This window comes from Podarcis melisellensis (genome assembly GCF_964234715.1).
Source record: "Podarcis melisellensis genome assembly, chromosome: 8".
In the NCBI taxonomy this organism is placed as follows: Eukaryota; Metazoa; Chordata; class Lepidosauria; order Squamata; family Lacertidae; genus Podarcis; species Podarcis melisellensis.
In genome coordinates, this window is record NC_138540.1 from 75,890,147 (window position 1) to 75,902,016 (window position 11,870).

Sequence of the window (11,870 nt, forward strand, 5' to 3'; positions counted from 1 at the left end):
TGTTGCTTTAAGGGGAACAGAATCTTAGCGGCTTAGATGACAGTTAGTGGAGGTAGACTGAACATCGGCTTCAAGTTGGGGTGCATTGTGTTCAGCGGGATTCAGCTATGATCAATCCATCCCTCCAGCTGTTTGGTTACTCCTGCTGATGGCGTGTACCTGAACGCAACATCCACTCATCAACAGGTTAGGTACCTAGAAGTTGACCAGGTTAGCCCCTCCCAAGGATTCAGCCCCGGGGTGTGTGTGCAAAAATCACACCTCTCTACTTTGGCTCAGAGTGGTGCCTGCCTGCCTGTGTACTCTCTGGGCCATTCTGTGCTGTTCTGGGCAGCCAGGCAAGCTCCTCTGAGTTCCTTGGTGGAGGAATCTTCACCCCAGGAGCCCAATCCACCAGGGGGGCAACACTTGCCCTGCCCCAGGTGTCAGCAACCCATTTGTTGTTGTTTAGTCGTTTAGTCATGTCCGACTCTTTGTGACCCCATGGACCAGAGCACGCCAGGCACTCCTGTCTCCCACTGCCTCCCACAGTTTGATCAAACTCATGCTGGAAGCTTCAAGAACACCATCCAAACATCTCAGCCTCTGTCGTTCCCTTCTTGTGCCCTCCATCTTTCCCAACATCAGGGTCTTTTCCAGGGAGTCTTCTCTTCTCATGAGGTGGCCAAAGTATTGGAGCCTCAGCTTCAGGATCTGTCCTTCCAGTCAACTCAGGGCTGATTTCCTTAAGAATGGATACGTTTGATCTTCTTGCAGTCCATGGGACTCTCAAGAGTCTCCTCCAGCACCATAATTCAAAAGCATCAATTCTTCGGCAATCAGCCTTCTTTATGGTCCAGCTCTCACTTCCATACATCACTACTGGGAAAACCATAGCTTTTACTATACGGACCTTTGTTGGCAAGGTGATGTCTCTACTTTTTAAGATGCTGTCTAGGTTTGTCATTGCTTTTCTCCCAAGAAGCAGGCGTCTTTTAATTTCGTGACTGCTGTCACCATCTGCAGTGATCATTGAGCCCAAGAAAGTAAAATCTCTTGTTGCCTCCATTTCTTCCCCTTCTATTTGCCAGGAGGTGATGGGACCAGTGGCCATGATTTTCGTTTTTTTTTTATGTTGAGCTTCAGACCATATTTTGTGCTCTCCTCTTTCACCCTCAATAAAAGGTTCTTTAATTCCTCCCCACTTTCTGCCATCAAGGTTGTGTCATCTGCATATCTGAGGTTGTTGATATTTCTTCCGGCAATCTTAATTCCGGCTTCGGATTCATCCAGCCCAGCCTTTCGCATGATGAATTCTGCATATAAGTTAAATAAGCAGGGAGACAATATACAGCCTTCTCATACTCCTTTCCCAATTTTGAACCAATCAGTTGTTCCATATCCAGTTCTAACTGTAGCTTCTTGTCCCACATAGAGATTTGTCAGGAGACAGATGAGGTGATCAGGCACTCCCATTTCTTTAAGAACTTGCCATAGTTTGCCGTGGTCGACACAGTCAAAGGCTTTTGCATAGTCAATGAAGCAGAAGTAGATGTCTTTCTGGAACTCTCTAGCTTTCTCCATAATCCAGCGCATGTTTGCAATTTGGTCTCTGGTTCCTCTTCCTCTTCTAAATCCAGCTTGCACTTCTGGAAGTTCTCAGTCCACATACTGCTTGAGCCTGCCTTGTAGAATTTTAAGCATAACCTTGCTAGCGTGTGAAATGAGTGAAATTGTGTGGTAGTTGGAGCATTCTAAGGTATTTGGCTGACCCCCCCCCCCCGCTTGCTGTCCTTACAGGCCCTTTGAGCCAGAGTATTTGATTCACCTTGGTGACAGCTTCTCTGGATTTCCCATCACCATGCAGGATCTCGTGGAATTTTTCTTCTTTTTCGCCCTCTTTACAACAGGTAAGGAAGGACAGCTCACTCACTGGAAATTTATTCCACTGGGGTAGCTGGGGTCAGATGCAAGCTGGTTTCATGAGACTGGTAGGGGCATAAGACGGAAAGGCACCCACAAGGTCTTGTAATTCCTTTAAATTTGCAATCTAAAAAGAAATTGTGTGGAAAGCAATTGTTGCGAGCAATTTTTAAAATAAAGAAACCAAGGAGCATGGTCTTGTTCAAAAGAGAGATGCGAACTGCACATTTTTCAACAGCTTCAATCTAATAGGTCACATTTTCGCTTGCCTGTACATAGCATGTTAAAATAAATAAATAAAAAATATCCAGTAGCACCTTAGAGACCAACTAAGTTTGTTCTGGGTATAGGCTTTCGTGTGCGTGCACACTTTTGCAGATATCATGCATGCACACGAAAACCTGTACCCAGAACAAACTTAGTTGGTCTCTAAGGTGCTACTGGACAATTTTTTATTTATTTTGACTGCGTCAGACCAACACGGCTACATATCTGAATATAGAATGTTAATTTATACATTATTGCTGCGCACTGTTTTCTGAAAAACGTGTGCACTTCCCTTCCTGCAGAGGTGCACCTTCATTGTACAATCTTTTCATATGCTGTAGCACACCCTCCGAGTGTCCCTATTTTCTAGGGACAGTCCCAGATTTAGAGAAGCCATCCTGGTTTCTAATTTGATCCCAGAATGTCCCGCTTTTCCTTAGAATGTCCCTATTTTCACTGGAGAAATGTTGGAGTGTCTGAAGGCAATCCTATAGAGGGAAGGTTTTTTAAAAAATGTTTCATGTTTGATTATGTTTTTATATGTGTTGGAAGCTGCCCAGAGTGATGGGGCAATCCAATAAGGTGTGTGGGGTATAAATAGTAAAAATATCATTATGGAATGGGACATCCCTATTTTCATCAGAGAAATGTTGGAGGGTATGCTGTAGACTCACCACTTTACCTTGTTATTTTAGTTGTAAATTGAGGGATATTTTTGGGAGAAGAAAAGGTTAAAGGAGTAAACCCTACAACAAATTCCAAGTGGAGTTCCTAAGACAGTTGGAAGGTGTTTGGTACGCCTCCTTGTGGCAACTCCTACAGCAAAGCTGGTGCCAGGTGTATTCTCTGATTTCCTTTGGACCGCATCAGTGAGGCCGAGAGGGGGATCTTATTGCCTGGGCAGCCCAGGACCTCCACACATGCTGCCCAGGCTTGTGCCAGGGAGAGGTCACTTCCATGCTGCTAATCCAGCAAAAACAACGCAAGAGGCAGCAGTTATGAGTTACCAGTCTCTGCAGCCCCAGCAGGTGCTGTGATTCTCCACTGGTCTGACTTCGCCCCTGAAGGTACACTTCATTGCCTCTCAAGACAGGTAGATGCCCAACAACAACAACAAATGGTTTTCACTGATTTTCATATTGTGTTTTCATTTTTTTAAAAATGTATTTTATCTACAACATGGATCAGAGAATACAATTTGCACAATGAAAAATTGCAGTATAACACAGTTCCCTAAGATGAATAGTCAAGGAGTTTCAGAAAATGGGAACAAAATTATTATTATTATTTGGTTTACTTCCTTCCCTTCACACCTAGGTTACAGGGCAGGTTACAGCAATTTAAAACACAACATGAATCGTAGTATCATAGAATTGTAGAGTTGGGTCGTCCAATCTAACCCCCTGCGATGCAGAGATCTCAACCAAAGCACCCATGGCAGATGACCAGCCAACCTCTGCTTAAAAACCTCCAATGAAGGAGGTTTGAAATAAAGTACAATCAACTGAGCAAGGGACGCGGGTCGCCCTGTGGGTTAAACCACAGAGCCTAGGACTTGCTGATCAGAAGGTTGGCGGTTCGAATCCCTGCAACGGGGTGAGCTCCCATTGCTTGGTCTCTGCTCCTGCAAACCCAGCAGTTCAAAAGCACGTCAAAGTGCAAGTAGATAAATAGGTACTGCTCCGGAGGGAAGGTAAACGGCGTTTCCGTGCACTGCTCTGGTTTGCCAGAAGTGGCTTAGTCATGCTGGCCACATGACCCAGAAACTGTATGCCAGCTCCCTTGGCCAATAAAGCAAGATGAGCGCCGCAACTCCAGAGTTGGTCACAGCTGAACCTAATGGTCAGGGGTCCCTTTACCCCTTTACCTTTTACAATCAACTGAATAGGGTGAGTCCTTTAAAAATGGCCTCCCAGTATCCTCCTTTTCCTTCTTCCAGTTGCTTCTTTAGAGTGTGAGATTTGTTTGAGCAATGGCACCCACTGTACAGGACCTAAGAAGACCTGCCCTCTGGAGAAAAATGCCTGCATGATCGCATACACTGAAAATACTGTAGGTGAGTGGGAGAGAGATTATTGAAGCAGAAGTGGAGTCAGATCATTGGTACATTTGGCTCAGTACTGTCTATGCTGACTGGTCCCATGACCTCAGACAGAGAATCCCTCTCCCAGTCTTACCTGGAGATGGCAGGGGCTGAACCTGGGATGTTCTGCATCCATAGCAGGTGTTCTAACACTAAGCTATTGCCTTTGCCATGATGGCAGAGGGCAAAGGACAGGATCAGTCAAAGTCACTTACTACTAGTATTGTATGGGCCTTCCGCCTTGTTAATTATCTCTAGCAAACCACCCCAGGGAACAAACTAATTGACTCATGCCTTCAGTCTGACACAGACTAAGGTAATTTAAGGGCCAATTAAGTGTAGCTGCTCTTCTTTAATAGTGGGTTTCAGTGGGTTTGATGCTACCCTGCTGGGTGCCACAAGGATCCATTGCTACCAGATTCCAGGCAACAAATGGAGTAGGTGGCGCCTTAGAAAATGAAGAATAGAAGGTGCCTTACAGCAGGATCGGACATTGGTTCGAGGAGGATTAGGCTTCAGCACCAAGGTGCACAATAGATACCCAGTTCCTCAAATCCAGTCACATCCTGAAGTGACTAACAGACAAGATTCAATACAGCATAGGACTATGCTGGAGGAATAGACAATACTATCCACAGATTTTTTCAGAAGGATCAATAATGTTACATGCTTTTCTTAGCTTTGCCAAACCCAGCCTACAGCCTTGCAGGCGCCATGAGCAATGTCATGTCTACTGAAGGCAGTATAGGTCTTTGCAATATGACTTTCTTTTTAAATCAACCAGTATTTATTGATATTTTTGATGATGTTTTTATGGATGCTTTTGCCGAATTGCTTTTAACAATATCTCAAGGTGACCGTGCTGGGGTCTGCCCCTGTTTTACGGAATGAAGTAACTTTGGGAATCATTTGTAGGAGTTGTGAAACGATTCCCGCTTCCCACCCCGCCTCAGATTTAGAAATCTTGAGAACTAAAGAAAAAAAATACTGAAAAATCAATTGTGCGTTTTATTGTGAATTGGCCAGAACAATTTTCACCTTTGGGAAAATATAACACAACATGCTACATTTGGAAGACACTATATCCGTCTCTGATGTAGAAATGTGGAGAACTGAATAAGATTCGGAAATGGGAGAAAAGCCAAAACCGACATATTCACCCATTCCTAATCTTTACATCATCCTTCCAAACACAACCCTGCTCGTCATCTTGATGACTGTATAAAATGGAAGCCAGTCTGGCATGCTGGTTTAAGGTGTTGGATTATAGCTGGGGAGACCAATGAAGCTGATTGGATGACCTTGGCCCAATCTCACAGACTAATCAGTCCTGAGGATGGAATGGGGTGAACCATGTCAGCTGACATGCATTCCTAGGAGGAAAGGTGGGAAGCAAAGGTGGTAAAATGAAATTAACCATCTCCCTCCCCCCCCCCATCTTCCATTGCAGATGGAAAAAAGGAACATACTATAGACAAAGGCTGTGTAACTGCTAACACCTGTACCAGTTCCACCATTGAATTGTACTTTGGACCTGGAAGATTCATGAGGACAGTTGTGTACTGTTGCATCGAAAATTTGTGCAAAAAAACTGAATCCAAATGTGGGTATATAATGGGGTTGGGGGCTAGCTCCTCTCCCCAATCCTCTTCCCTCGCCATGTCCTTCCTTCCACCTCTTCCCTGAAGCCAGGTGTGCACATGTGACATGCCCCTGAGTCTCTGATTTTTGCCGTATGGTCTGTAAATGTGGAAGTGGCCTTTAACCTTCAAAGCTACTAGCTGCCTTCCTTATGAATATATCTCGCCCTTTTCACAACCACCTTGAAGGTAGATATAATTAGCTGTGCTTTGGCCTAGTAGTGGCTGGTGCTACTTGGGACCTGCAGGGAGTGCAAAGCAGAGAGTTATGGTCCTGTTTCTTCTCACTCCTTCTCAGCGGCAATGCTGAGAATAAGGAGGAGGAAGCTGCCACAGCCAGTTCCACCTACTGGGTGTAAGCAGGAAGGTTGGGAAATGGAAGATGGCTGAAGGCTGAAAGAATTTGGTCAGGCAGCAGACCCTCCCTCTACAACCGGGGCTGGGCTGTCCATGAGGAAACGTGAAGTGACCGCCTTGGTCAGTGGGATCCACAGGTGCACCAAAACCCACCCAATGAAGATCTTCCTTTCCCCCTTGTTCCTGACCTAGATATTCCCTGGTGGAGATGGGTGTGCCATTTTGTGGCTCCCTGTAAGGTGCTGAAACGTCTTGGGACAGTCCTGTCCACAGCTGTAAACAACCGAGCTGCCTCCTCCAAACCCTTAAGCGTTTCCACACCTTGCTTTCAGTTCCACCGATTGAAACCAGAATGAACGGAAAGCAGTGCCCTGCCTGCCACGTGTGGTCGGACACGTGCAAAGAAGAGATGGTGAATTGCACAGGACACAACGTGTACTGCTTTGACGTGTCTTCGCATTCACATGCCCGTAAGCGCTTCCCCAGCCATTGTGTCCCTTGAAGCCCACATCCTCCCCGCCAATTTTCTAGGTTATGTATCATCATCTTCTTTGGCAATCCCTTGTACCCGAGTAAGTTTGTCTTCCATAAACACGGTTTTAACAGTGAGTCCGCAAGTGACTGTGGAGGCCGATTCTGGATCCACACGTCCTTCCACAGTGGGGACATTGGTTTCTGGGCGGGAGTTGATCACGGTGAGGATTTGCCAAGCGTGCTTTCCTTTTAGCATGTTTCTCCCTTGCATCCTGAGTTTGAGTGTCTTCAAAGCTCATGACTCCTTTGTTAAAGGCTATTCTCCAACTGGAGCTCTCGCAGGCCAGTGTTTCCCAATTGCTGGTGTTTATACTACATTTTTTTAAGATTTGCCTTGAGACAGTCTTTAAACCTCTTTTGTTGACCACCAGCATTACACTTTCCATTTTTAAGTTCAGAATAGAGTAGTTGCTCTGGAAGATGATATCATCACATATAATCATCACATACAATCTGAACCATGCTGAGTTCAGAGGAACAAACAGATTGCCACTGTTCCCTTCCATAAGATGTGTTTTTTAAAAAACAAAAAAAACCCTACCTCTTATCTTCTGAGTTAAATCACACAGGCTTCTTCTTTCAGCTGTTTCTCACGTAAATGCTTTGGTTGCATATTGTTAGAAAGCTGCCTGCCAAAATTTGCATCATATTAATTTTTGCTTTGCTGTTCTCCAACCCGGGAATGTCTATGAAAATGCATTAATCAGGTGTAAACTATGCAAGAAGAAATATGCATATTAGTAAAAATCACATACAAAATGCATTCTATTAGGTAAATTTTCAAAATATAGAAAGGTGTATATTTGGCAAAATTTGCCTACAACCCAGTGTATGTTGGAGGAAAGACTGAAATGGTCATGAGTTTTCATGGGGAATATTTCATGGGGAAAATAGCAATCTGATGTGCACATGTGGAGAACTGAATTTAAGACAGGAAAAAATGAGAAACTGAGATGGACTGATTTGCTCATCCTTACACCAGACTATCATTGAGCTCCACTATTCAGGAAAAAACGTGTGATTTGGAGAATAGCTGAAAGCTGTTATGATTCCCATAATCCCCTCTCTTCTCTTCCATTTCCAGAAACAAACAGTGTGGACAGAACCATGAAAGGCTGTACTACTAAGTCTGTCTGTTCCTCAATAAGAAGTGGCCGCAGTCCCATTTTGGGACATTCTGATCTGATTAGGAGGGCGACATGCATTCCAGAGGTTTCTCGGGGATCTCAGTGTTCTGGCTTTCTCCTACCAACCTTCTCTGGGCTCCTCCTGCTCTTGAAGATCCTCGTGTAAAGGGACCTGCATGGGATTGTATCAGCTCTGCCTTCAATCAAGCCTTCCACCTATCTATAGGCGACTTTTTCATACTTCAATTGGGCCTTCTGGATGGATTTTCTCTGATTCACTGAGTGAAAATAAACCTCAGGTTGAAATCAATTGCAATTGGAATCGGGGGTTTTCTTCTCCTTTATACGTAAAAAATGTGTTTTGTGTAAGGAAGCTATTCAGACAAGCATTCTGTCCTATTGCTTTTCATAGGTTCGAGGTCCAAGCAATAGGGCTATATATTCACGTTGAACAAGGCAGAAGCAAATACCCCCAACTTTGGGGGTATTCACAGACCACCTTGGATTCTGAGGTGGTTGCCGATGAAGCAGGGGTGGCAGCGATGTTTCAGAATCAGCCTTCAAAAAGGTTTTGTGGCAGGGAAGTCCTTCGGGCTCAATTTGATCCACTTTTAACCCCTCTCAGGATTTTCATAAATGGAAAATGATGGGGAGGGAAAGAAGGGGTTAAGAACACAGGACAAGCCCTGTTGCATCAGCTCAGGTGCTCATCTCGTCTTGTGCTCACGTTTACCAGGGGAATTTACTATGGGGAAAATGCAGAAAACAATATTATCATTATTATTATTCATTAAATTTGTATACTGCCCTATACCCACAGGTCTCCGGGTGGTTCACAAGATAAAAAGACATCATATTAGGGGAAATTACTTAAAAAATGTGTACATTAGCTTCAACTGGGTACAAAAGCGTGTTTATTAGGAGAATTCTACCCCCAAATGCCAAAGAATACAAAGAGTGCTTTTAAAAAGGGAAATCTGCCACAGAAATGTGGAGAGCTGCATTTAAGACTGGGTAAACAAAGAGACTGGGAGAATCGATCTTAGCGGATCTTCCTATCCCTAGTTTGGGTGGAGGAAAGAGAGGGGTGAGTGGAATTGGCAAAGGTGGAATTCGCATTCATGGCTCTGCACAGTTTCCCCTCTGGCCTCACCCACCACTCGCAGGTGTCCCTGAAAGGTTGGCTCAGAAGGTATTCCAGCTGTTGGGCTGAAAAAGATTCCTCCCCTCCCCTACTTTAGATACTTCAAGCTGATTAGGGCAGGTGTGGAAAAGCTTTGGTTCTCCATATGTCACTTAGCTATAGCTCCCTGTATACCTAGACTTTGGCTATGTTTGCCAGGGCTGTTGAGAGTAGTCTTTGAGCATCATGGAGGGCCAGAGTTGCCTCACACTTGATTTTGGTCTTTCAGAGTTGTCCCTTATATTTTGGACTGGAAGCCAAAGGAGTTTTTTTAATACTGCCAAAGCATGCTTCCGACAAGTCGTCTCAGTGAGCTGTTGTCAGAGCTGCCTCTAGGTCCCAAGCTCACAGAGGACCAACGCTAGGCTGTCGTAATGTACAAAAGTTTTTATTGAAGTTCAGTTTCCATTTCAAAGCCGCAGCGCGCAGCCCTACGTCTTAAACCCTAGATCGGCGAAGTCCCGTCTGAGTCTCCTCCCCTCTGACACCAGTTTAAGATCCTAGCCCTGCTCCACCTTTTCCGCTACTCTCTCCTCCTCTGGGTCCTCCTGCCCGCTGGGGCATTGCCCTTTCTGGACTCTTCCGACGCTGAGTCGCTTAGCTCCTCCCCCTGCCTCCGGCGGGCTTTAGGACCCGGTTCCCAATCCTCATTCTCTGCTGTCCCGCGCTCCTGTACATTTGAACTTGCCTCTCGCGCCAGCCCAGTGACCTTCCTCCTAACCGTTACACTAGCTCTGTCACTGCTTCCCTCTTCCGGGATACTGGCCGGATCTGACCTCCCCTCCATTGTCCGACTCTCCGATGGAGGCGTGGTCAGCCCTGCCTCGTCTTCTCTCCCTGGTGGGGAATGCACTGGCCCCGATACTTGGGACTCTTCCCCCCCACTCTGCTCTGGTGGGGAAGCTGGTCCTGATTTCCAACTACTGCTCTGGGAGTCCCTGCTGCCCCCTTGCTCCTGGGGCGTTCCCCTTGGGAACCCCCTACCCCTGGCCACTGGCGCCCCCCTCTGTGAATCTTCCGATTCGCTGGAGAGGCTCATGGAATCCCTCGGGCCACTGTCATCTCCTACGCTCCCCTCGGATTCTTCTCCTTCGCTCTCCATCTCCTCTCTTCCCTGTGCCTCTGCTCCTGAGCCCCTGACAGCTGTGTTCAGTACTAGCTTCAGTTTCAAAAGCACCTTCAAGGAGAGCCCCACGTGCAACATTAGAAGTTACGAAGCATGGATAATGGATGACTTCTCCAGCAGATGATGATGATGATATTCATTCATTCATTCATTCATTCATTCATTCATTCCCTGCCCATCTGGCTGTGTTTCCCCAGCCACTCTGGGCGACTCCCAACAGAATATTAAAAACACAATAAAACATCAAATGTTAAAAAGTCCCTAAACAGGGCTGCCTTCAGATGTCTTCTAAAAGTCAGATAGTGGGCATTCATCAGGGCGGGTGCCACCACCAAGAAGGCCCTCTGCTTGGCTCCCTGTAACCTCACTTTTCGCAGTGAGGGAACTACCAGAAGGCCCGTGTAGCTGGATTTCAGTGTCCAGGTTGAACGATGGGAGTGGAGACGCTCCTTCAGGTATACTGGACTGAGGCCGTTTAGGGCTTTAAAGGTCAGCACCAGCACTTTGAATTGTGCTTGGGAACGTACTGGGAGCCAATGTAGGTCTTTCAGCACAAGTGTTATATGGTCTTGGCAGCCACTCCCAGTCACCAGTCTAGCTGCCGCATTCTGGATTAATTGTATGCCACCATTACAGTCCATGACAGTGCCATCTAGTGAATACGCATAGAATGATTTCAATGGAAGAGCGATCTCATTTTATTTTATTTTTTAATTTTTAAACTTCAAACAAAATTAAAGGTTGTAATCCAACTTTGTTCATTGCTACAATACTATAAAATGATCACAAAAAGCATTAATTATACCAGAGCTTTTTTTCTTACAAAATGTTTAAGGGTGCTCTCATTTTGACTCAAGAAAAACACCATTTTATAAGCCGCCATCGGGGTCTTTCAGGAGACTGCAAAGCCACCCTGGTGGATTACACACTCACCAATGCAATAGGTACCAGATGTAAGATGGAAACAATGCACCCAGTGATCTGACTAACTGTCCCAAATACCTAACCTTTCATCATTTGAACAAAGCTTTTGTGGCATGCACTTTTAAGCAACGCAGGGTCACGAACTGAAATGTCACATGTTTCAGACAAGTGTAAAGCCACCATCGGGGGTAGCAACCAAACTGACAATTCACCATGCTAGAGAAAAAACTTACTTTTTTTAGTTTCTTCTCCTGTTAGATTCACAAAATGTTTAGCGGTATGTGTATCCCTGCTTCCCCCCAGGAAAAAAAAGCGCTGAATTATACATTACTACCATGTTGGCTCATTTAGTGTTTTCAGTCGATATCTAACTCTACTTCCTCAGATGTTTTTAAGCAGAGGTTAGATGGCCATCTGTCATGGATGCTTTTGCTGAGATTCCTGCATTGCAAGGGTTGGACTAGATGGCCCTTAGGGTCCCTTCCAACTCTACAATCCTATCATTCGAACTGCCACGGTGGCTCCTTTCAAGTTTTCAATCAATATACCTTGTCCATAAGCATTCTTCCAATGCTGATGGCATTAAAACATTTTTTTATTATTAATAAAAGGAAAAGGAGACAAAATAGTGCCAAATGTATCTTTTTTGGAAATGCCTTTGACTACTCGACGTGTGAGGTGTTCTGCCAGAGCTATTTTCCAGATATTGTCAACCTAAGCCTCAATT

General features: G+C 45.2%; 1 protein-coding gene across 2 annotated transcripts; it reads left to right on the forward strand.

Moving 5' to 3' along the window:
* The first annotated feature begins 24 nt into the window (after positions 1–24).
* Positions 25–8,220, forward strand: LOC309375482 (phospholipase A2 inhibitor and Ly6/PLAUR domain-containing protein-like). Of its 2 annotated transcripts, none has more exons than XM_081921224.1 (6): positions 25–210; positions 1,780–1,889; positions 4,109–4,225; positions 5,703–5,855; positions 6,582–6,719; positions 7,868–8,220. In XM_081921224.1, the coding sequence occupies exons 2-6, from the start codon at positions 1,841–1,843 to the stop codon at positions 8,074–8,076; spliced, it is 666 nt and encodes a 221-aa protein (XP_081777350.1). In that variant the 5' UTR covers positions 25–210; positions 1,780–1,840; the 3' UTR covers positions 8,077–8,220. The 2 variants fall into 2 exon arrangements, with proteins under 2 accessions (XP_081777350.1, XP_081777349.1); XM_081921223.1 differs by having other exon boundaries at positions 25–186.
* Positions 8,221–11,870: the final 3,650 nt, after the last annotated feature.